The sequence below is a fragment of the Vombatus ursinus genome, unplaced genomic scaffold (genome assembly GCF_900497805.2).
Source record: "Vombatus ursinus unplaced genomic scaffold, bare-nosed wombat genome assembly UNPS02014812.1, whole genome shotgun sequence".
Taxonomy (NCBI): Eukaryota; Metazoa; Chordata; class Mammalia; order Diprotodontia; family Vombatidae; genus Vombatus; species Vombatus ursinus.
The window spans coordinates 54,401,473-54,428,794 of NW_020954590.1; the positions used below are offsets into that span (position 1 = coordinate 54,401,473).

At 37.6% G+C, this 27,322-nt stretch overlaps 1 protein-coding gene across 5 annotated transcripts in view; it reads right to left on the bottom strand.

Moving 5' to 3' along the window:
- Window positions 1-27,322, bottom strand: part of LOC114053706 (zinc finger protein 521) — a 343,123-nt gene that overhangs the window by 175,212 nt on the left and 140,589 nt on the right. For all 5 annotated transcript variants that reach the window (XM_027876836.1, XM_027876835.1, XM_027876832.1 and 2 more), the window contains one exon: window positions 23,494-26,846. In XM_027876836.1, coding sequence (XP_027732637.1) covers window positions 23,494-26,406 — 2,913 coding nt within the window. In that variant the 5' untranslated portion in view covers window positions 26,407-26,846. The remainder of the gene's footprint in view (window positions 1-23,493; window positions 26,847-27,322) is intronic.

Sequence of the window (27,322 nt, forward strand, 5' to 3'; positions counted from 1 at the left end):
AAATACCAATACTCCACCAGTATTGTTCTATGGTGGAGAGGAATGGAATACAAGAGTCTCATAAGAACTAAAAATGACAATCAGGAAGAGAACAAGGGAGAGGTGCATGATGAGTGTGAACAGGCTACAATATATAACCAATGAAGAACTTCACACAGGAACAGGAGTACAATATGTCATCAGGAAAATTCATGATAGAAAAAGAAGATGGGCTAGTCATGTGGCAAGAGAAAGGGATGGCAGGAGACCTCAGATCCATCTGAATATAATAACCTTTGTAGCAGAATAATTATAGGTTCTATGCTCATGGCTTCTCCTGTCATTTGTCAGTAGGCACTTGGTGAATATTGACTGACTGATTCCTTGCTTTGTCTTTGAGTAGTAGAGTTTTACTTTTGGTGGCCAAATGGTCAATATGTGTGGTCACCATATTAAATTCTAATTTTCTAGATCTTCCATTAAACCTTTGAAGCTCTTTCTGCTTCCTTCTTAAACCAAAGTAATACATGTGAAATTCCCCAGACAGTCCTTGGATCTATCTTAAATAGGGGAATTTTAACATTATTCTTTGTCTAACTCATCAATACTTCTTCTATATCCAAATGTACCGCAGACTTTTCTTCGTTCTATCTTAAGAGTCTTTCCAAAACCTACAAAGATTTCATATTTACCAACTAAATCCTATGTTCTGGTGAGTATCCAAAATTTGTCACCAACTTCATTTATTCCATATTTCATCCCAAGGGGTTTTATCTCATCTTGATGAACAACACTTTAAAAAACCCACTGCTTCTCAAACTATAACTTTGTTGCTTGTGTTTTGTAAAATTCCTTACTGAGGCATATGCATAACTTACTATAATTTTCTTTTTGTCTTATTTTTACTTGCTTTAATTTTATTTCATTAAGTCCTATCGATGATGGACTTTAACCTAAGATGCCTTCAAGGAGGTTTAGTTCCTTGCCTGTGATTACTTTTTCCACCTACATGTGCATCCATTCTCCTGAGTTTACTCCTTTATATTTATTGCTTGACATTGTGCATAACCTTAGAGCACATACAATAATAATATAACTTTGTAGGTTTAGACACCTCACTGCTCCTTATCCTTCCTAGGTTCTACCCTTTGCTTTCCACCATTTCAATCTCATTTTCACTTTCATTTTCAATTTCACATTTTTCATTTTTCACTCATTTTGCTAACTCTGTGGAATTATGATAACTTATTTAGATGCTCGCTACCTTAATCATCTCTAATCATTTTTTAAGCATAGATGAAATCATTCTTGATTTTAATAACAAGTGTTTATTAAGTAACCACTGAGTATTTGATACCATACTAGGTGATACTATCACAGTATTTTGATATACACCATGCCATAGAGTTATGAACATAATCTCTGCCTCAAGTCACTCCCCTCTCTATGCATCTTTTACTCAGCTGCCAAACTGATATTCCTAAAGCAGAGGTCTGACCAGGTCACTCTTCTGGTAAACGTCAATGGAAATAACGATACTGAAAAATCAACTACAAGCCCCTATGCGTGTCATTTGAACCCTTTTATAACCTGGCTACAATCTGCATTTTTATTAGCTTTATATGGTCTAGCCAACTGGCCTTTGTACCTTTCACACAAAATATTTCAGCTCTCATCTTCGTGCCTTTGCACAGGAGACTCATGCCACTCCTAATGCTGTATGCCTAGAATGAACTCTTTCTCCTACCTGTTTTGTAAAATCCTTAACTTCCCTCAAAACTCAGCTCAAGCTCAGCTCTTTACATGAGGCTAGGTGGCTCAGTGGATACAGTGTGAGGCTTTGGAGTTAGGAAGACCTGAGTTCAGATTTGACTTCAAGCACTTTCGAGCGGTTGTGACCCTAGGTGAGTCACTTAACCCTGTTTGCCTCAGTTTCCTTAGCTGTAAAATGAGTTGGCAAACAACTCTATCTTTACCAAGAAAATCCCAAATGGGGTCATGTAGAGTCAGACATGACTGAAACTACAGAACAACAACTTTCCAGTGTCTATCTTCCATTGCCAAATAGTTTGCCTCGTACAGCAGTGCGTCAAAATAGAAGCAAGCCACTAAAAAAAACATAAAGAAAAGGATCCTTGTGCTGTAATGATTTAGAAAGCCACATATTATCATTATCTGTGTTTTATTGTATTTTTATGTATTTCGTTAAATATTTCCCAATTATATTTTAATCTGATTCTCCTGTACTCAGGAATGTTGACAGCAATACGCTGCCCATGTTTGACATATGTTTGCTCTTGCTTCTAATGAATTAAATGTGATATGTTTTATTTATGTTTATATGTGTACATGTTATTTTACCCAAAAGAACATAAGCTCCTTCAGTGTAGGGAATAGACTAGTGCTCGGCATATAGGAGGCACTTCATAAATACTTATCAATTATTAGAAACAAGCAAAAAATTCAAGGTCCCACTGAAAACACACTTTTTTTCAAATAATACTTTATTCAAAAAAGATATTTAAAGAATTTAAACAATATCCTGAAATGAGAAAATTTAGAGAACTATGTAACAAATTTAACAGCAATTATTTTGCATATCAGAGCAGGTGGCACAGTGCACAGAGTGCCAGGCCTAGAGTCAGGAAGAATCATCTTCCTGAGTTCAAATGTGGCCTCAGACACTTACTAGTTGTGTGACCCTGGGCAAGTTGCTTAACCCTGTTTGCCTCAGTTTCATCATCTGTGAAATGATCTGGAGAAGGAAATGGCAAACCACTCCAGTATCTCTGCCAAGAAAACCCGAAATGGGGCCATAAAGAGTTGGATATGACTAAAAATGACTGAACAACAACAACATATTTTACATATCATTATTATACTGAAGATAATTATTTCTACAGTATCTATTCGGTTATAAACATATAGGTTACATAAGTTCTGGCCATAGCATCACAGAACTAGATGTGGAAAGGACCTTAGAGATCCCTTAGCCCAATTTCTTGTCTCATACATGAGGAAATTGAGCCCCAGAGATATTAAGTGTCACACTGACAGTATGGAGCAGAGATGGGATCCAGATTCAGTCCTTTTGATTTCTGGTTTGACATTTCTTCCACTATATCATCTCACACTTAATTCAATAGAAGCAAGAGCAAACATTTTTTGAATGCCTACTAAGTACAAAGCACTATTTTTTTTTTTTTGTTCAGAATACAAATATCAAACCTAAGTCCTCCCGGAGTTTACATATTAACAGGATAGAGAAGATAGGAGACAAATATCTATGATCCAAATCAAAATATGGTAAATATATTATACAACAAAACGGCAGTGGAGGTTTGAGGAGGTGTTGCTCAGTTTTACGTCTTCAGAAAAATTTCACCTCTATTTTTTTCTCTTCCATTAAATACAATCATTAAGCCTCACTCATTCTCTTCCATTAAATACAATCATTAAGCCTCACCTCATTCAATAGGTATTTACTGAGCAACTATTATAAACCAGATTTTAAGCTATACAAAGATTTATAAGACACAGAGTTTCCTGCCCTGAAGGAGCGTAGTATACACAAGTAGCTTCAATAGAAGGCAATGTGTGATAAGTGACAAGTAAGTGACACATATTAAGTGTGCAGACTCCCAAGACAAGAAGGATACTGATCAGGGAAGAGGAAGTAGTATGGCATTTGAGCTGCATCAGTTATTAGTACGTGGAGGTGGGGGAGGGACAGTGAGTTGGGCAGCATTCCAAACTGAGGGCAGGGCATGAGCCAAGGCAAAATGGTGGGAAAGCACCATTATGTGTCAGGAGAATTGCAAGTCGTCCAAATTAGCTAGAACATTTGATGCTTCTAAGAGAGCACACAGCCTCTAATAGTGTTCTGCACAGAGAAAACACTCAATAAATATTTATTGAATTGATTTGAAGTGAGCAAAGATAGATCAGTCTGGAAAGGGACGCTGGAGTCAGACAAAGGAGAACCTTAAATGCTAAGCTGTAGAATTGGGATTTTGGGCTATGAGCAGTCATTGTAAGTTCTTAGGAAGCGAGGAGGGGAGAAGAAGGATGTAAGTGGCACTTGAGTTAGATGGATTAGAGGAAGATGTAAGAAAGAAGGTAAGAAAACCAGCTGAGCGTTCACTGAAATAAACCCAGAACAAGGTGATAAGGACAAGAACTAGGGCAGTGGCAGTGCGGGGATGGAAAGAGAGGGACAAGACATGGAGACAGGTTGGCAAAGAAAGGGCAGTCAAAGATCACTTTGAGTTCAGAGCCTGTGTAAATAGAGAAAATGTATTGTTATTAGCAAACTTTGGGCATTCATAAAAAAGGAGTTGCTTTGGGGAGGAACATGATAAACTCAATGAGTTTGAGGTATTAGCAAGACACCCACATGGGAATGTCCAGCAGGCACTGGAAATATGGAACAGAAACATTTAACAGAGGTTAGTACTAGAAATAAAGATTTAGAAATCATCCACATAGATGAGAGTTTAAGCCCTAGGAGATAGCTAATGATAATAACAATAACGACTGATATTTATATAGCACTTTAAAATGAGTGAAACACTTTACATGTATTATTTTACTTGAGGGAATGAAAAATATTAGGCGGACAATAGAGAGAGGGAATAGGGGAGGATAAGGAAAAAGAAGAAAGTAAAAGGCTCATCATAGCACATTAGGAAATGCCCATATTTAGGGGGCAAGAGGAAGAAGAAAAGCCTTACAGAGAAGTGGAACCAAGAACATTTTACATAGGATTTCAAAAAGCCTTTGTCTAGGTTCTCACACTGAGGTTACTAAATCACCAAGCTTCATGGGTTTCCTACAGAAAACGCCATCTCAGTTACGCACTCCATAGGACCGTGCAGCTTCCTTTTCACCTGGACATCTCCCTCATTCCCTCATTCCCCTTACCATACTTTCCTTTTCTCTCTCCCAAACTTCTCAACTTTAGTTCTGAGAATTATAATCAAATCAAATCAATATTACCACTGTCTCTGGGTGTGTCGTCTGAATGTCAAGTGATTGCCTTATTGTTCTACTCACCACCTTTGTGGCTTCCCAGAGCACAACTCCCTTCCTAGGCTACTAGTTTTCTAAGTGTTATCTCCCCATTAGGTCCAGCTGGGTGGCCCAGTGGATAGAGAGCTGGGCCTGGAGTCAGGAAGACTCTTTTGAAGAAGTTCAAATCTGGCCCTCAGACACTTACTAGCTATGTAACCCTGGGCAAGTCACTTAACCTCTGTTTGCCTTAATACACTGGAGAAGTAAATGGCAAACCACTTCAGTATCTTTGCCAAGAAAACCCCATGGACAGTATGGTCCAAAGGGTCACAAAGAATAGGACACAACTGACCAACATCTTCCCATTAGAAAGCAAGCTCCTCAAAGGCAGTGGCCCCATCATTTTCACAATTGTATTTAAGAATTTAACACAGATCTGGGCACTTAGTACATGCTTAATAAAGATTTTTCATTCATTAATTCAAGTGGAAAATAGGGAAAATTAGAAATACACATCTTAAAAGGTTAATCCTACTCTTAGCTTTAATAAAACTTCTTTCCCCAGTCTTTTTAGACAAATTTCCAGTAGACTCCTCTACAATTTCAGTGATAGTTAACTAACACAGCTTTTCCCTAGGCAGAAATCTATCATGGCGCCAGAGTACAATAGTTTGAAATCCTCTTGATGTTAATCAATCCATCAATAAACATTTATTAAGCACTAACTTATGTGCCAGGCACCGTGCTAATCTAGGAATAAAAAAAAAAAAGAGGTAAAGAACAATCCCTGCCCTCAAGGAATTTACAATCTAATGGAGGAGACAACATGCAAATAAACATATGCAAAGCAAACTATATACAGGATAAATAGGAAATAACAGAGGGAAGCTAGGAATCGAGAGGCTGGGGAAGGCTTCCTGTAGAAGGTAGGATTTTTAGTTGGAACTTGAAGGAAGACAGGGTAGTCACTAGTCAAAATGGAGGAGGAAGAGAATTCCAGGTGTGGGGGCAGCAAGAAAAGAGGCAGGAGGTGGGAGATAGAGGAGTGTCTTGTTCATGGAACAACCAGGAAGCCAGTATTACTGGATCATAGAGAACATGTCTATGAGTAGGGTGTAAGAAGACTGGAAAGGTAGGAGTGGGGCTAGGTTATGAAAGGATCTAAATGCCAAACAGAACATTTGGTGTGCCACTAAAAGGCTAAAATTGGTACATAATCCAAAATTTTGCATTACCTACAACACAAATTCCTAGATGAGAAACTTCTCGAGGAAAATCTGGCAATAGAGTAAACTGTGGTATATGGAAAGAAAACTGAATTTGGAGTAAAAAAGATCAGGGTCCAGCTTCTTAACAGCCAGTGCAATCATAGGCAAATAATTTAATCTTGTTTTCTTCATTTACAAAGTGAAGGAATAAGACTAGATTGTTCCTTCCAGCTTTGAACCTTATAATTTTATGAGTATGGGATGGAGCTGCAATAAATATGACGTTTTAGAACTGGGAGCAGAAAATCTGGGTTGGGGGTGTTTGAAAAATTCCATTCTAGGGGCTTTAGTGAAAAGTAGGTGAAATTGGTGATTGAGGCTGAGTAGTGAATTTCAGGCCACATGTCTTCAAATCCCGCATTTGTGCATTTATACAAGGAATTTTTCTAACCGCTTGTTCTACTATGTTAGAGATGACAAATAAATATAACATAAGAACAATAAATCTGGAAGCAGATTGAATTTGGCAAAGCAACTCAGTCTATTTCAGAAACATCTTGGGTCTTACAAATTTATTTGGTCATGCAACTTTTCTGCTTAATTTTAAAGGCTTTTATATTTAGTGGAAGTTTAATCCATCTATTTTTGCTTTATGCATATTTAACTCATCAAAATTTGGTATTACTAGAGTAATTTGACAACTCTAAAGCCTTAAGAGTATTTTCTCTGCTTTATTCCAGGGAAATACAATGTCATGGAAAGTTCACCCCTAAACAGAAAGAATACCAGAACTTCAGTAGCTTCTGAACTTGGCAATGCATGCTTTTGTCTCCAAAATGAATTCCATGAAACAAGAACACCTGATACATACATACTTTAAAAGCACTGATGATTAATGAGAAGGTGACATCTTTTCAAGGTTATGCTTGATTTTGAAATTAGCAGAAAATCTTTCTAGTAATTCAAATTCATTTTATAATGCCTGTCAATAAACCATCTTGAAACTTTTGTGGTACAAATGCATATGCAACCATTTATTTAACAATTACTGCCTATCTATACATTTTGGTACCTTTGAAGATTTTCTATCAGACATAATGAAAAATGATCATATCCCCTTGAGGACTGAAGGTGAAAGAAATGTCATCATAAGGTACATAAAGGGCTATTATTGGACGGCAAATGAATAGCTGATTCATATTTAAAGAATTTGAGGAAGAAGGGACCCACACACAACCTTTCTCAGTAATTTTTTTTATTTCTTGCATTTCTTACATTTACTTCAAAATAGGATGCATCATCTACATGGTAACATCTTATATCACCACTGAAGTAGTTCAGTAGTATGATCCCAGTTATTTTAGAGATGAATAAAAATACATGAAGAAAAGATTATTAGTACATGAATGATTGTCTGAATCTAACCACTGGACCTCACAGTCTCCTCCAGTGTACAGGCAGTATCCAAGTATCACAAGGAAGTTATAGTTTATACAAAATCCCTAGTTTCTCAGATCTGTAAGGCACCTTTTCAACATCTACTTCCATTGCATATTTCTGTAAATCTTCTAGAATTTGATGAAATGGAAAAAATGGAAGTTCCTTCAATATCCTCTTTTCCCCCCACAATGCTTCTATTTTTCTGTCAGAACGTTGGGCTAGACGATCTTTTAGGTGCCAACCAGTTCTAATCGTCAGTGACAGCATAAATCCACAAAGCAAATCTCTGTTAAGAAATATTTTTTCCCATTACAATGCTTCTGATTATCTTCATTGAGGACATTTAATATTTTTTAATTATAATTAAGCTATAAGCCTCTCTAAATTTCAAAAGTTTAAATGATGAGAGTGATGACAATGATACTGCTGATAACTCCCTGAGTTTAAATAACATCTTAGAATAACAGAATTTTAGTTCCTTCACAGAGGCAAGGTCATTTAGTCCACTCCTCCATGTGGAAAGTATAGGGGACGTGAATATTCTCTACGATATCTTGACAGGTGTCATCCAGCCTTTGCTTGAAGGCTTCTAATGATGGAAGACTCACTATTATGCTTCCTGAGGCAGTGGATTCCATTTTGTGACAACTTTAATGAATATAAAATCCTTTCTAATATTTAGGGGGAGGAAAAAACTTATTCCTTATAATTTTCTATCAAGGGACTCAACTTTTACCCTCTGGAATCAAGCACAAATCTAATTCTCTCTTTTACCCTTAACATATTTTAAGACAGTGATCATGTCCATATTAAGCTTTCTCCTCTCTTTGCTAAACATTTCTAGCTACCTTGATTGATTCTTAGAGGATATGGAAGAGTTTCCCTAAATCAGGGGTTCTTAAGCATTTTGTTGTCATGGAACCCTCTGGTATCTCATGAAGCCTACAGATCTCTTCTCAGAATGTTGGTAAATGCATAAAATAAATTAGGTGAGATTATAAAGGATCATACTGAACTCAATAATATTAAAATAAAATTATTTCAATCTTTTTTTAAAAACAAGTTCATGGACCCCAGGTTAAGAACCACTGATCTACACCTACTTCAACTTATTGATATCTCTCAGAATGGGTTATAACATTCTGAATGCATAGTGCCTTGTTTACATCTCTTTTATTTCTTTAATTGGGCAGCTCGGTAGCACAGTGGATAGAGCACTGGGACTAGAGTCAAGAAGACCTGAGTTCAAATCTGGCCTCAGATACTTACTAACTGTATGACCCTAGGCAAGTCACTTAACCCTGTTTGCCTCAGTTTCCTCATCTATAAAATGAGGTGGAGAAGGAAATGGCAAACCACTACAAGGTCTTTGCCAAGAACACCCCAAATTGGGTCACAGATTGTCAGGCACACCTGAACAACAACAATATGTCCTCAATGTGCATTTTTTCTTTATTTATTTTTAATTTATGGAATAAAACAAGCATTTCCATAACATAGTATAATAAAATAATGATTGCATATGAAACTGAAAATCTTTTAGGTACAACTTGCTATTCATTTTAAATATATAATAAAGTTATCATGTAAATTTCATTTTTTTCCCTTTTTTTCTCCTTTTTCTTCCCTCCTCCCTGACGACACTTATCTGTGATTGTATTTCACGCCTATTCTAGATAGGACAATAATCACAGTAAAGGACTGTATGCACATTCAGCTTATATCACATCCAGTCTAGTGGTCTACACAGCATAAGTAGTAGAATGTAAGCTCCCTGAAGATGACTGTAATTTTATACTTCAGCCTTTAGCACCCAGTACAGCACCTGGCTGTGTGTAATAAATGCCTTAAGCAATTGATCAAATCATTGATCAAAATATTTGTTTAATTAAATTGAAATGGTTAGAGAAGACGACACTCCCTCATACTGAGCACTACATTTCTCTTAATCTGGTCTGTTATAATTAGAGTTTTTTTTTTTGGCTATCATGTCACTGTTAACTCATATTCAAATTGAAATCTCTGAAGATCCCCAGGCCTTTTCACATACCCATTCTGTACTTATGCAGATGTCTTTCTTAACCTTAGTTACTGGATTTAACATTCATTCCCTCTTTATGTTTCTATTTTTAAATTCCATTCATCATTCCAGTCTCTTGGAGATATGTTTAATTTCTAATTTTGTCATCCTACATATTAGCCGCCATTTCTAACTTCACATCATCTATGAGTTTATTAAACGTGTATTTAGCTTCATCTAAGTCAGTGAAGAAAATGTTGAACCAAACAGGCCAAGGATAAGCCCTGCAGCATCCTGCAACATATCACTCATCATTTCCCTTGAGGTTAATACCAACCTCACCACACCATCAATAATCAACTCCATGTTGGTCCCAGTGTTCAGAGTGCTCTAAATCTGACTAACTTTACTCTCAGTCTGGCCATATCACTACATCTTGTCCTCAAGGTTATCATGAGGGTTTCTGTCAGATTCTTTAGTAAATTCATGTATAACATGTATATGGCATTTTCCTGACCTTGTCTAATAACCCTGTCAAAAAAAAGGAAATAATGTTAAATCATACCTTGTTTTTAATGAACACATTCTGGTTTTCAGCAATAACTGCTTCCTTTTCTCAATGTGAATAAAACAATCATTGAATAATCCACTGATAATTGGAAAAGATGTTTTAAATTAAATAAATAATCCATTGTCTTATTTTACAGATCACTACCATTAAGTTCCTCGTCTTCTAGTTTGTGGAATCCTTCCCCTTGTAAAATATTGAAACATTTGCCCATCGCTATTTGGTGGGCACCTTCCATGTTCTTCGCAATTATTCAAAGATTCATACTGTTCAGCAATCATAACTACAAATTATTCTAACATCCTAGTCCCTCTGGGACAAATGACAAACTCATTTAAAGCAACTATGTGCTTTCTGTTACCACTTGAAAGAAGGAAAAACCTCAAAGAAAATCAAGATATGTGCTACTCAACAAATCTTGAGCCCAGATAGCATTACAAGCTCAGCTCACTTCCACAACCTACACATGTAAGTACAGTAAGATCTCTCCAGAGACCCCAGCACTCCCAGAAGACACAAAGACAGAATTTGTCCTTTGCAGTTCAAGTCTTACAGAAATAACCCAATAATCAATTCAGATAAGTCAAGAAGGACTATGGGAACTCTGTACCATCATAGCTGCTGAAACTACTCTGAGTCTTTGTTCCAGTCCCAATCTGATGCCTCTGAGACATTCTCCAATTCTGCTCACATATGCTCCTGCTCTCCTAAAGCAGTAGCAATTCACTACCCATAATGAAATCATGTCACTGCCTCTGATACCTATTCCTGCCTCGAGGTCATAATCAATGGCAGTTGGCCACATATTGTTGGCCAATATTTTCTTAGAATTACCATATTTATGTTCTATGCCATATACTGTCCTATCCTGTCATGGGTGGACTACACTTCTTCCACATAGTTATTTACTAAGTTCTTGATATTTTCTTACTAAAGTATTGCTTATCTTGGGTTTAAATTTGTTTTTAATTCTTTCAATTCTATCCTTTTACATTTTGGAGATTATTCTCCCAGAGAGAGAATGCATGTTATAGAGAAATGTCAGTGATCTGTGATTTTCTCCAATCCAATCCAAGATAAGCTAACAAGCAAAAATCAAGCTCCTACTACATTGTGCATGCTACCTTAGGTGTTAAGGCAAAATGAAAACAGTCTCTGCCCTGTCTAATAGCTTATAGTCAATTGGATTTGAGGATTGTATCCATCAATACTGATCATAATCCACTTATAAATTACAGATTTAGAGAGTCGAGAGAAATTCAAAAAAGGTTAAGGGACTTTCCTATTACTATGGAATAATTTTAGATTTGAGACTAGAAACCAAGTTTTCTGACTAAAAACCCAACATTCTATGCTCACTGCCTTCCCGATAAGGAAAATAGGAGCCAAATAACAGTTCTTTCCTTCTCTCCTCCTTTAACATTGTCTGATCACCTCGAACTGGAGATTTTTCCCCTCCTTCTGTCTTTTCTTGCTCCTCAAATGACTTTAGAAAACATTTTTGTTCAGAGGATCAATCGTTAAGAATGCTAGTAGAAAGGTGTTTGACTAATATGCAAAATGAATACATTTTTGGACCTGGTCATTGTGAAAATTTGTTTTGCTTGATTACACTTATTTGTTTAAAAAAAAAGGGTTTTGGGGATGTTTTGTGTTCTTTTTCCAGTGCAGTGGGGAGGTAGAAGGGAGAAAAAAATAAAGGCTTGATAATCAAACATTTTTTAAAATATTTAGCATTTTTTTCAAGCCTGAGTCATTTTTTTTTTGGATTTTATATGGCCTGACACTATTCTAATAAAAAATATTCTCAGACAAAATACTGCTTTGCATTCATCTTCAGTTGCATGAGAGTGCTTCCATCTTTTAAAAGACTTTTTTTTCTTTTAAAATCTGATTTGATGACAGTGCCTCCTGTGTAACCAAATCATTCTCTTGAAACACTTCTCCCTGTTTTTCATCATCTGTATCATTTTCAATTGCATTTGTCAGAATTTTGTTCTTAAGTTTCTCCAAGCCTTTGTGAGTTAACTTTTTTAGTGCTGTAGTTTATGGAAACACAGCTATCTTTTCACTTAACTTTTTGACACTTATTGAAAGGATAGGGTCACATCAGAGTCATTTTCTCCCAGCATTCCTATCACTGCCATTCTTTGCTGGCCAGAATCTGATCTAAAATAGTATATTCTTTTATTGCTTCTTCTACCGTCTGAATGAGCAATTTAGCGGTAAACAAAAAAGTTAATCATTGCTCTACTTTTACTAACAAGATACTTCCAGTACCTGTCCCAGTTGTTGAAACCTCCCACTGTAAATATTTTCTGGACTTGTGCCAGTTGTGGATTTGTTTCAGAACTTATCATCCATTTCTACCATTTGTCAAGGTGGTCTGTTGTATACTCCTACAACAATATCATGTCTGTTTTCCTCCTATGTGCTTTCTCTACCACATGTTTTCTATTACAGTTTCCTACTCTGATTTCTACACAGTATAAACTCTTCATCTGTTGCTCCCCTATTGCCCTTTCTTTCAAATTTGTTTTGTAACAAACTGAAACTTTCCATTTTGCTCTATTATACTCCTAATTCCAACCCCTCCCCCACTAAATTTTAGCAACATATGGAAGCTCACATTTATCTGCTAGTGTTAAGATATCAAATTTCCTGTTTATTTTTCCCACTTTCCACATTGCCATCAGATGTGTGAGACTAGCCTCTATTGCTTCTGTTGATCTTCCTCGTCATTTCCTCTTGTAAGATACTATCATCTCCACTGATTTCTTCCTCAGTTAAAAGTACTTCACACATATAAAGTAATCTAGATAAATAGAGCAGCTAGGTGGTGCAATGGATAGAGTGCTGGGCCTGGGGTCAGGAAGACTCATCTTTCTGGGTTCAAATCTGGCCTCAGACACTTACCAACTGTGTGACCTTGAGCAAGTCACTTAACCCTATTTGCCTCAGTTTCTTCATTTGTAAAGTGAGCCGGAGAAGGAAATGGCAAATCACTCCAGTATCTCTGCCAAGAAAACCCCAAAATAGGGTCATGAAGAGTTGGACAGGACTAAAAACAACTGAAGAAAAGATAAGGAACCACACTCAAAGATAAAGCTACAAATCAAGAGAAAAATTTAAAAAAACCAAACTGATTATCTATTATACAACCCTGAAGAAAAATCAATCTACTAAAGAATGGATGGTGTGAATTTCTCTCCCAGTAGCACATGTCGAGTAGATATAGAAGGAAATGATTTGACTTATGAACAACTCTGAAATATAATCTCAAAGGAGGAAGAATGCTCAGTGTATGGTCCATAGATACTGAAAGACCAGACATTCCACTATGGTTACCATTTCTTTTGAAAAATAATATAGAGAAATTCCTTGCTATTGGGTCCAGAGGAGTGATTTTTCTTGGAATCAGACTCAGGCAGGCAACACTGGAGTGGGACAGAGGGATATTCCCTTGTGTTCAGAAGGAAAGTTGGTAACATCTTCCATGCAAAGGAGAAAAGCAAGCTCACTGAATGTTTCTACTTCATGACACAGTGAACTTTTCTATCTCTGGGATCAATAGTCTCATTTTCTAATACATTGTTTAACATTATGTTACAAATCAAATAAGGATTTCAGAGAATAAGCTATAAGTACATCAAATACAAGCTCGAGTTAGCATTTTGAGAAAGCTGGAACTAGATAACAAGATAGAAAAGAAAACAGGCAAAGATTTTCCTATTGCTTAAATTCTCCTTTCTTGTATGATTTTCAAACTACAGTTGAGGATCATAACCATATCATCTCCAGTAAGGAACCTTATGGTCATCATAAACATGCCCTGATTCTTTACTTCCTCTATTGATCTGCCCTCGCTTTCTTTATCTCATCATTCACATCCATCCTTACCCCCTGGAAATCAAATACCTCATCTCCAGGTACTTGTCATCTCTTTCCTAGTCTGACTAATACAACTCATTTTCCCAAGTTCCCTGTTTTCAGCATTATTTCCTTCTCCTCCTACTATAACCGAGGTGCTGCTGCTTAAAAAAAAAAAAAAATCTTTCTCATCAGCCCCTGGCTCCACATTTTCTCTCTTGCACAGCATTTGCATGGCTTCATATATTCCTTCACAATAAAATAAGTTCCTCTCTTTCCGTTATCCAGTCCTTTATCATGTCACACTGCTTAGTAATCCTTTCTCTCCCAATAATCCTATAGTGTCAGACACTTCACCTGATCTGTCTATACCTGCCTTCTTGACATGTCTTCCCAAAGGCTGAGAATTTAGTTTAACTAAAGATGTGGTGCTATTGAAGAGAGGTTCATATTTTGATTCTTACACAAGTCATTTGCTGTCCACAAAGAAAACTGTATTTCTATATAAACAGAGCATATCCAAATCCAAGCTGGCTACCTTGCTTTAGAAGTCTGGTTATTAGTCGCAAAAGGGATCTGAATAAAAGTATATGTGTGGAACCATACTTTAGAAACATAGTTCAAACCATATATGCTCCAACAATGGTACCATCTTTCCACATGAGGCTGAAGCCCACTGACTTGCTTGGGGGTGGAGGGATGCAAGAGGAATGGATGATGCTGGCCCAACTTAATGTGCAATCCAACTGCCTGCTTGACAGGAGTTTGACCCTGCACTGAGGAAAAGGGTTAGTGGTCTAAATGAGGAACCAACTTTTTGATGTGCTTTATTTCCTCCTGTCTTTCTACCATGCTTCCATCTCGTTTGAATTTAAGGAAAAATTTGTTAACAATTTGACTCAATTTAACAATGTGAGGATTATCCAAAATTGAAGGCCATTAGGCTGTGCCTGAGATTCTAGGAGAGGTGAAGTGAAGATTAGGATAAGAAGGAAATTCCTCACAAGAAATCTTTTTGGGCGTCTGCCATCAGCTATTTATCCTATTGCTTCCTTGATCTACTTCTGCCATTCTTGCATGTCATACACTATTCCCCATATCTGCACTATTATTATTCATCATTATCATCATAAACATCAAATGTTTATTAAGATCTCATCAGATATATTGCTTTATTTAGCATACAACTACTGGGCTCATAGTTTTGGTTAGACGTAAGTACCTGTTCTCAAGAAACCATATAGTTCTCAGCAGCATACAATCTACTGGTGAGAAAGGTATAAAACATAATTACGTTAGGAAGAAATGAGTGAACATATTCATTAATTTATGTATATATAAATGATAACTTTTCTATAGAAGATTTAAAAAATATGTTTAGCATATTTTATATCCAATATTGATTTACCTAAATCCTATGATAAGACCTAGTCTGCTATGAGTGGGGGCAACTAGGTGGCCCAGTGGATAGAGTGCTAGGCGTGGAGTCATGAAGACTCATCTTTCTGAGTTCGAATCTAGCCTTAGACACTTACTAGCTGTGTGACCCTTGGCAAGTCACTTAATCCTATTTGCCTCAGTTCCTCATCTATAAAATGAGCTGGAGAAGGAAATGGCAAACCACTCCAGTATCTTTAACAAGAAAACCCCAAATGGGGGCACGAAGAATCAGACACAACTGAACAACAACGTCTGCTATGAACTAGTCTACCTCTTTTGATAGTGGCCCCATAAAATCTCCAGTCCTAAAGTCCTCAGATATACTTGATAAGATGTAATCAAAATGGGAAATGGTAGACTGTATCTTAGAATTCAGAATGGATTGAAGGGAACAAAAATTGGAGAAGGTAATCAGTCCCAAGAGGAGATTACTTAATGGCGTATGAACCTAAGACAGTTGTGGTGAAAAGGATTAACTAGATACTTTACGTGGGAATAAGTGGCAGGATCTAGGCAGTGAAGTACATTTAGCAGTATGCAAGAAAAGGGATAAGTCTAATCTTATATCACAATCTTGAACTCTATTTTAAGTTCTTTTAAGTATAATTACATAATGACTTTTTACATTTAAATGTAGGATTTAAAATTGCCCCCACCAAAGTTCTTTTAAAAAAATTTTAGTCTATTCTTCCCAACTTCTAAAATCTTTTTGAAACTTGCTCCTGACATCCAGTATACAAGTAATTCCTCACAGATTTATGTCAATTGCAGATCTGTTAAGCACACTTTCAATTTTCAATTGATTTTTAAAAATATTCAACAGGGCTAATGACAGGGCCCTATCGCATTCTGCAAAAGAGATTTCTCTACGCTGATATGGTCATATTTACCAAAAATTTGGAAACACAGGTGATTGCTTACTTAATTTTCTCATCTTGTACATGACTCCATCTTGTATACATGGGTATCTTGGTAAAATGTGTTAAATGCCTTGAGAAAATAAATCTAGTGACCCTACGAATAAAGTAAACTAGGCAAGTTTGTCACATTAGAATGACAGCATCATAGACTTGGTAAATGAACCAATGTTAATAATTGTTATTGGGGTTTTTTCCCCATAAGGACTTAAAACTATACGTTTAACTATATGTCTAAAAATACATTCTATATTTTTTAAAGTTCACTGGTTTTGACATAATTATTTCTCAAAGATTTTCAATAGTATTTTGTGATCATATTTATGTAATTTTTGTCAGTATCCTGGGATTTAATTCATCATGCTTTAGAGATTTGTATTTAAATAAAGTTGCTAGGTTCTTTTTCACTCTCTTTACCTGCTTTGGATTTCAAATTTCCACTGCCCAATTCGCTCTACCATTTAAATTTTATAGATAATCATTTCTGATGGCTAAGATGAAAACAAAATAGAAATTAAGTAAGTCAGTTTTCTGTTTAACACTATGTCATCTGTCCTGCCTCTCTGGTACCTAACTGCACCTTTTCATTCTCCTTTGCTGGATCTTTCTCCAGGTCACACTTAAATATTTTATTTTTATGGCTTTAATTCTAAGAGGAAGGCCAGAGGCTTCACCACACTACCAAAGGGGTTCAGGACACCCCAAAATGTTAAGCAACTCTGCTCTATACTATCTCATTTGGCGATCTCATCAGCTCCCATGGCGTCAATCATCATCTCTATGCAAATGATTTTAAGATCCACTTAGTCAGTCCTAAAGTGCTTATTGCATCTCCAACTGCAATTGGTCATCTCAGACTCAGCATGTCCAAAACAGAATTAATTATCTTTCTCCCCAAACCTTCTCCTTTTCCAAACCCCCCTATTACTTTAGAGGGCAACATCATCCTCCCAGTCACCCAGGCTCTCAACCTTGCTGTCACCCTCAATTTTTCAGTCCCACTTAGCTTACATAACCAATCTATTGAAAAATCTTGTCACTAATTCTTTCACAAGTACCTCATATATATTCCCTTCTCTCTACTCACCCAGTCACAACTCTGGTGCATCATCTCATGTGTGGACTATTACAACAATATCCTTCTAGTTTATCTCCCTGCCTCAAGTTTCTCCCTATTCTAATTCATTCTTCACTCAGCTGCCAAAGTGATCTTCCTAAAGCATAAGTATGACTATGTCTCCACCATCTCAGCTCAATAAATTCTAGTGGCTCCCAGGATCAAATGAAGAATCCTTTGTTTGGCTTTGATGGGCCCCTTCCTACCTTTTCATTCTTCTCACTTCTAAGTACTCTATGATCAAACAGCATTGGTTGTGTGGTTCCTTGCACAAGTTACTCCATCTTGGACTCTAAGCCTTTTCAGCAGCTATACCACATGCCTAAAATGTACTTTTGCCTTACTAGATTCGCCGACTTCCTTCAAGACTCACCTCAAATCCCTTATGCAAGACCCTTTCTTGGTATTGTCCTTCCCCCAACCCCAACACTATTAGTATCTTACTTTCTTTCTACTGTAATACCTTATATGTATGTAGTAGTTTTGCATATTTTTTGACCCCCAATAGAACGTGAGTTCCTCGAGGGCAAGGACTGTGGTTTGGTTTTGAATTTATTTTTTTTTCTTTTCTTTGTATATCCAGAGCTTATCATAGTACCTGGAACATAGTAAGAACTTAATAAATACTCACTGGTTGATTGATGAGACAAAATTTAGCAAAGCAGATAAAAATTACTGACTACTCTACTTGGATCAGAATAAGTCTTCTAGCTGATATCCATGCCCCACTACTATTATATCTTTCCTTATGCCATTTACAATCTACTGTATGTTAGGAAAATCTCGCCCACAGCCTACACTGCACTAGGTGGTCCCTAGTATTCTTTAGCCATCAGTCTGAATAAATTATGAATAACTAAGGTCCTGTGGTCACTGTCACTGATGTGTCTTACCACAGGAGAATAAAAGTTCAGAACAGTCTTGGGAAGGAAGTATCTGATGTTATTTTTTAATCACAGTCCTTACCCTTGCTTGCATAGAAGTTATACCAGTCCCTAGACAACACTGATAGAAAGACACATAAAATACCTTATGGACAAAAATACCACCAGGTAGTACTCTCAAAGGGAAGATAATCATGAATGTACATTAAATACTACACACAAGACACACAGTCAGAAGCCCTAACTACTACATCCATGTTGCCCACATATGCATCCAATTGTTACCTTGCAAGAAAAAAGAAGCACAGAGTTAATTTTGTTCTGAAATCTACTGAACGTTGACATCAAGTATAGCATTTAAAAGGGAAATATATGTTTGTAAAGGGAGTTCAGCACTATCATGGAAGATAGTATAAATTTAAATGAAAACTATAGGTTAAATTATTAATTATAGGTTTTGCAAATGCTTTCATTCACAGACAACACTGTACTAATTTCACTGAGCCACATTTTTTTCAGTAAAATGTAAATATATGAGAAATAAAAATGTCTAACCACTCATACTGCATGTATTAAGTGGATGAAAAATACAATACACAAGCCATTATATACTGCTAGAAAGTCTGTCAATCACATTAGGCCACTAATATGTATATCTTGACTAGACACTGTAGATTGATAATGTGCTTGACCCAGAATTGAGTAAGAGGAAGAGAATGAGATGAATTGCATTTCAAGGATTACATAATGATTTAGATGATTTCAAACTCTTCCCCTTACCTAAAAGTTCATTTCTTCAATACCAGTATTCTTCTGGTGATGTGATGTCATGGAACTACCTGATCTTAGAAGCACCAGAATTACAAATAGCCCAAAGGGCAATAGGAAACGACTTGGTGATCACAGGCTCTAACATGTTAGTGATCGTGATATACCATCTAACCACACTTCTGCACACCAGAAATGGCATAAAACATTATTTAAGAGATATAGGCTGAGAAAAGTTGGCGGGATAGTCATGTAGCAAAAATTAGTATTGTGATTCATCCTTTTTTAGGAGTATAGCACTCTGGTTCTTAAGTCATGGTCCAGAAAAACAAATCCTGACTTTTGACACCATCTATCTACCAGATCTTTAATTACCATGTACTCTTTTCTTTTTCAAAGTCATGAGCCCTACTGACGGAAAAAAATAGTAAAATACCACCTATGTCTCCAATGCATCAGGTTCCTATATAGGTGTTCCAAGTCACATACAACAAATATCTAATTTCTTTTGGCTATGTTATTCACTAACATAAAGTATATCCCTTATCACCAAAGGCTTCTTAAAGTCTGATCTTCTTATGACATCTTTTCTTGATAGTTTCTAGGTGCCATGTAATCTAATGCACACATTACCCACCCTGAAAAGACACAGATGATCTACTCTGTAAATAGTAAAAATAATTATTTATGTAAATGCTCCTTCACAAAGATGTATCAGGCTACCACTCTGTCTTGTCTGTTTCTTGCCAGTTGTGTTTAACCTCTCATATTTCTGGATGACCTCCATAGCAATGTTGTCTATATTGCATTATGAACTCCCAGAAGGGAGGTGATATTTAAGTTATATAGGACCCAGCACAGAGTCAGATAGGAAAAGACTCAATACTTCATTGTGATTTCATATGATCATGACAGTGATGATGATAATGATGATGATACTGACGACGATAATGAGGGGAATGACATAAGAAATGAAGTCTAACAAAGGTAATGTGATAAAGTGAAAAGAGCACGGAAAAGACCAGGGTTTAAATCTTGGCCCAGACATTTACAACTTAGTGACCTTGGATAAGTTATTTAACAACTTCTCTAAACTTCCATTTCCTCCTATTTAAAATGAAGGGGTTGGCTCAGATGAACTCTAAGATCCATTCCAATTCTAAAGCTATGAGTCTATGACCATGGAGTAAAGTCTGAGAGACTGAATAAATAGAAAACTGTTGGAAATTCAAATCTGTCTGAAGTCTAGGAAATTAAAAGTATAATCTCTTGAAACATGTACATCTTAATTCAAGACTTTCCACTCAATTCAAACATTTATTAAGCATATGACGTATACAAGACACTGGGGACACAAGGGAAAAATGAAATGGCCCCTTCCCTTGAGAAGCTTACATTCTTTCAAATATAGATTAAGAGAAACCATTCAAGAAGCAACTGTTTTCCTTAGACATTCTCTGGGAAGGAGGAGTTTATTATGAGATCCTTTTCTTTAATTGGAAAATATTAAAATAAGTTATAAGTTCTTAACTAATATTAAAACATGGAACACTAAGTAAATTAAGGCTATAGAAAAGCTTACTAATTATTATCAAGATTAGGAACATCCTCAAGAGCTAGCTTGACTCAGTCCTATGAATAAGAATGGAAACTATCAGCTCTAACTCAACAATTCTAAATCCACTTGTCACTAATACTTAGTAGCTCATTAGAGATGCATTTGTAGTATCATCCCTCCTCTTTGAAATATTTGCATTTCAAATCTTAATAATAAATCCAATAGTTAAAAGAATATAACAGAAAATAAGCCAAAATGATGAAGGGGCATCTATGGCCTGACCAGTAGGAAAATGAAGAGAGAACAAGAAGGAATAAATTAGCAGAGGCTCTTTCCAGAATCTTTTTTGTTAAAAACAAACAAAAAAAAAAGACAAGCGGCTTGAGCTTTTTTTTTTGTATTTGCTTTAAAAATGTCTACGTACATTTAAATTAAATCCATGTGATATACAAATTAAACTCAAATCTCTCAGTTTTTCAGTGGCTGCTTAACCTAAGAATAATGTTTTTTCTTCAGAAAAAAACCTTTACTTTTAAAAATGTCATTCAACTAATATCAACTATTAACATTTTTATTTCAAGGGAAATCTCTGGTCCAGGGGTGTGGAACCTGCGGCCTTGAGGCCACATGTGGCCTTCTAGATCCTTAGGTGCGGCCTTCTGACTGATTCAGGCCTCAGGTTCCCCACCCCTGCCTGGTCTAAAAGAAAGTATGAAACAATCTCAAAGCTAATTTCTGAGCTGCCCTATACTGTTTGGTAAGGTACTGCTGTTGTTGTTGTCATCCTCAGACAGAAATTATCCCAGGACAAGTTGCTATACTACTTTTATTTTTTTGTTTTTAATATTAAGTGGACTATTGCACACGTGGCTGAGGGAATAGAGAGTTAGGCCTGGAGTCAGGAAGACCTGGGTTCAAATTCAGCCTCACACACTTACTAGCTGTGTAACCTTGGACAAGTCACTTAACCCTGTTTGCCTCAGTTTCCTCATCCATAAAATGAGCTAGAGAAGGAAACGGCAAACCACTCCAGTATCTTTGCCAAGAAAAACCCAAATGGGGTCATGGAGAGTCAGGACTGAAAAAGAACTGAAATTAATTGCTATTACCATTATTATTTTTATAGAGACAGAGTTGTATTGTGGATAAAGAGGCAGCTCCAAGCCCAGAAGTCCTGGGAGTCAAGTCCTGACTTTGATGTACACTGGAGAAGTCACTGCAGAAGTGCTCTAGGTCAGTGGTATCAAACTCAAATAGAAACAGAGGCCACTAAACCATACACAAGGATCCCAAAGGGCACAAATTGATTTAGAAAACCACATATTAACATTATCGATGTTTTATTATGCTTTTATTTATTTTGCTAAATATTTTTCAGTTGTATTTTGATCTAGTTCAGGTTGCACTCAGGAATGTTGCAAGCCCCATTCAGCTGGTGCCATGTGTTTAATACCTCTGCTCTAGGCAACTAAGACTCTAAATCACAAGAGAAAGTGCTGAACTGAATTAGTAGAGAAAGTCCCCGCTCCTAGCAGTTCCTTACAGCAATGATATCACAGGTCCAATTTGTCTCTTTCTTATTACTATTATTAGCAATAATAATAATTATTAATAATAATCTCTATGGCACATGTCTTATGGAGGAGGAAAGGAAAAATAGATTCAAAGTTCAGGAATTTGCCTGCCACAAAGATGAGATATTATAAGAAGATGGGCACTGCGATTGTCTTTTCAGATATCCCCTACTGGCTGCCTGATAGCCATCTGGAGTGAAGCACCGTGGGTGTGCCCAAATGGATGTGAGTGCAGAGAACTGATAAGGAAAATTCAGTGACCCTGGAATAAAAGGAGACGGCTCTCCCAGGGACATTCATTTGTCCCAATAAAAGTTTGGACAAATTGGGAACAAGAGAAGCTGAGTGTGAGTAGTGGCACCAAAGCAATAAAGAAATCATAAGAAAATAAAAAGGGCTCAATTCAACTTCTAGGATGGATGGTTTATAAAACTGCCTCTTTAGAATGAATTTGTTTCTTGTCTTCATCTTGGGGGAAAAGTATATGAAAACCATCTCAAAGTAAGAAGAAACAATTAATGTTGAACCTTAAACCCAAAAAAAGAGTTGAAAACCTGGGTGGTGACTTTAGTCAGGGTGCTGTGCATGGGTTATTTGATGAATGATTTCTTTAAATAGTGTTGTGAGGCAATGTTTTCATCTCTACCCAGAAGACAAAAGAGAACAGTGAGTGTTGACAGCATGGTATTAAAAAGCCACCCTGAACCAATTTGTTATTCACAAATATATATTCTTTTTAATTTACTCTTTAAGCCAGCATGTTGGCTCATGGTATCTTACTTTTCTGTCATTATCTATTTGCTATACACACAAGTCATAGCTGGGGATTTCGGTTCACAGTGGAGCTGTGCTAAGATTCCAGATCTCAGTTGTGCTGGCATGAATGCTGGTCTCTTCAGTCATAGAGAAGACAATATCCCAGGGACACTGGAATTAGTCCTATTTTGCACCATTCAATCCAAAATGCTGCTTATCGAGATGCAAGTAATTACTAGCTAACAGCTATGGGGGAAAACTAGATCACATTTCAATCTAAACCTCTCTTGGCAAGTGACAATAAAGCTGGAGAAAGTGTGAGGATAGAGTGGAGATAGTTTCTTGAGGAGGTTAAACAGCAAACATAAAAAGGAAAGTTACCTCATCCGACTGGGAAGGACTGATTCTGGGCATTGGCGATACTTGGGGTGTTTTCAACTGCGTATTGTTGCTATCTGGAACGAGCTCTCTGTGGATGGACTGGATGTGATTCTGAAGTTCGCTTTCAGATTCAAATTTAACATTGCAACTAGAGCACCGAGTCTTCAGTCCCCCTGCCTTGCCTTTACTCTCAATGGAACCCAAGTTCTCATTCTGGCCCAAGCCTGGTCTACTACTGCTGGAAGGGATGCTGATGTTTGGGCTGCCACTCTTACTGAGGTTCACACAGCCAGCACATAGACCATATGGCAGACCATTGATATCAAGCTTCACTAGATCTTGCTTTGAGCGGAATTCCTTCAGGCAAGAAGCACACTTGTACAGTTTTTGGAGATGCTGAGCACGCCCTGTGGTTTGTACTGCCGACCCATTCCCTGTTTTTTGCATGTGGAATGTCCCATGAATTTTGAGTTCCAATGTAGAGGTCACTGTCTGCATGCACACCACACAACGAAATCCCGTCAAGGAATTTCTCAGATCAGGGTGCATTTGGCAATGCTCTAAAAATTCCTCCTCACTTTGGAGGGGCATCTTGCAAATTCGACAGTTTCCAGTATCCAGGCTCTTACTATGTGTAACTTTGTGTTCAGTAAGAGTCAGAAGGGAAGGAAACCGTTCTCCACAAATAGGGCACATGTAATGTTTCACCGGCCCCAAGTGGGTCTGCATATGTTCACGGAGGCCATTCTCCGAGAAGAAGGTTCTAGAGCAGACATTGCACTTGTAATTCCCTTTAATGAGCTCTGCTTTTTTCTTTACTATGGCACTTTCTCCTGGTCTAATGTTGTGGTCTCGAAGCTGGTGATTCTGTAGCAGAGTTTCCATGGTGTAGGCAGCACCACAAATATCACATCCATACATGGGTTCAGATGTATCCACATCTTCTTCACTCCCATCATGGCTATTGTGGGACTCCTGACTGTTGGTCAGCAAAGTCTGGAGTTCTACCTCCTCTTTCTGCACTTGTTCAGAAGCTCCATTGGTTCCGCAGTTGGGAGTTTTTGTTTCAAAGACACAATGCTTTTCCCTCAAGTGCTTCTCTAACAAAATGATGGCGTGGAACGCTTTGCTGCAAAACTTGCAATTGTACTTCTTGCTGTGGGTTGTGATGTGGCACTGCAGTTCCACCTCAGTTCCAAAAGACTCACCACAGAAAATACACTTGTGTACCTTGCCTTGGTTCTCCAGGTGGTTATGTTTGACATGGAGCTGGAGGTCCGTCTCATTGCGGAAGTCCCAGTTGCAGGATGTACACCTGTAGACTTTTTTTTCATTGCTGTGTTTCACAGCCAAGTGAAGCTGAATGGATACTTTGGAGTCAAAAACCTCTTGGCAGAGGGTGCAACGGAAGAAGACAAAGGTGTGCATATCCAGTAGGTGCTTCTGGAGGTCATCCACAGACGTGAACTGCTTGTCACAGCTTTCACAGATATAATACGTTGAGGTGATCATGAAATGGATGGTGACGTGCTTCAGCAGAGATTCCTGATTTGGAAACTCCTTGTTGCACTGAGGACAGGTCAGTTTGGGCAACACAGTGTCGAGATGAGTTTTTAAGTGAGTCTGAAAACTGTCCAGGGAAGTGTATTTTGCCCCACACTGGTTACAAATGTATTCCCCCGTGGGACGCTGAGGAGCCCCACCGACTGCCTGCATCATCTTTAAAGATGTCTGCTCTATTGTCACAGGAGAGAGTGGGCTCAGGGCTCTGGATTTCTTTCCATTGTGAATATAATTCAGTGCCAAAGGAATGTTCTTATGGTTTTCCTTAATATGCTTGTTCAATTTGAGAACACTGTTGAATATTGGAGAATTTGTACAGTAGGAACAAGAATACACTTCCACGACAGGATCTTTTGGTGTTCCAAGCACCGGGGAACCAAAACGGGAACTGCTAAGGTCACAATGGACCTGTCTTATGTGCTCTTCTAAGGAAGAATCAGTAAGAAACCCCATATAGCAATGAGGACAAAAGAATGCATTACTATCCTTAGCAGCAGGATTTGCAAATCCATGAGAACATCGAATATGTTCTTGGAGAGTATTGAGGTCATTAAAAACTTCAGAACAGAAGTTGCACTGGTAGACCATGGCAGGCATGGCTGAAACAATCAGAGCTGGGTCCTGAGCTTCATGGACTTGTTTTAGATGTTCATTCAGGTTGTAGAGTGAGGGTAACACTTCTAAGCAATACTGACAAATATGAGCCTGCTCAGGTTTATCTAAATGCATAGTTTTTAGGTGAATCTGCAGTACTGCAAGACTTGAAAATAACTGTTTATTGCAGTAGATGCAGCTGTAGGTAACTTTTGCTTGCTTACTGGAGGGGCCAGTAATGTCAGAGGCTTGCTGGGCAGCCCGCTTCCTCCCACGGCTCTTTGGGAGGGGTGGGGCTGCTTCTACCATTGTAGAACTGTCCACTGAGAGGTTAGAATCTGGGGTAGTGCTAGATACTGAGGTGTACCCGACAGTGACCAAAGAAGGGCTATTGCTGTGGTTACATGATTCAGGCTGCTGGTGACTATCCATGTGACTATAGAGTTCTTCAACCGTATGAAAGCTCTCCGAGCAAATACTGCATGAATTTTTCTTCTCACCACTGTGCACCTGTTCCATGTGGTTCAGAAGTGAAGTCTCCTCTACAAAAAGCTCGTGGCAGTAAACGCACTGGAGGGCGGCCCTGTCCTCGTTCGGGGAACACTCAGGGTGGCACTCTGCAATGTGCTTCTGGAGATCCTCAGGAAAGTCAAAGCCTTCCTCACACTGACTACATTTTTGGGTGTCCTTCAATTTCCAGTCCTCTATCCTAGAGCCTGGCTGGGAGCCATCTTTGTTCCTCTCGTGAACCTGCATGTGACCATGCAATGAACTGGAGGAGAGGAACCCACGTCGACAAATGGCACACTTATATGGCTTGTTGGATGTGTGAGTCTTTAAGTGAATTTTCAGGTGATCACTTCTAGAGAATGCTGCATCACACTCACTACAATGGTACTTCTTATCTCCCGTGTGGAGTTTTATATGGCGGTCTCTGCTCCGCTTATGTTTAAACAGTCTACTACAATAGGTACACTTAAAGGGTAGCTTGTCACTATGACTCTGCTCATGGTGTTTTAAGTAGCTGAGGCGACTGAAGGACTTGTCACAAAACTGGCAAGGGTAGGGTAGTCCTGGGCCACCTTCCTCTTCTCCAAAATCACAACCCTCTCCATGGCTAGGGGAAGTCTGGTCCTTGCTGGAAGGTGAGGATGCTGGCCAAGAACAGGTAGGGTCATCTTCAACATCCACTCCATCTGGAACAAGAAAGAATGTACCAATACATTTTACATGCTGGGATTTCAATGGAAAAAGATCATTTTATTATTACAGTGTATAATAAGCATTAGCTATAACATTTAGAACCACGCAGCAAGCACACAGCAGGCAGAACTCAAAAAGGGACATTTTAAAACATGAGTCCAAAGCTTTTTATTCTACATTTACTTTTATCAGATTGTAAAATATGAAAAGTTATTAAATAGTTCTATGTCTAAATTACCCTTTTATTACTTTTTATCATTCTTCCTTAGTTGCAGGATATATATTATACATTGACAACTTTATTAAAATGCAGATTTTAATATATTTAATGTTTCTTTTGTATTCATTGTAAAATGATTTGCATATTATGTGAGCATCTGAAGAACCAAATGAAAAGAGGAAATATTATAAGAATGATTTAAAATTAATGCAGTCAACCCAGATGTCTAATATTTAATAAAAAATTCCC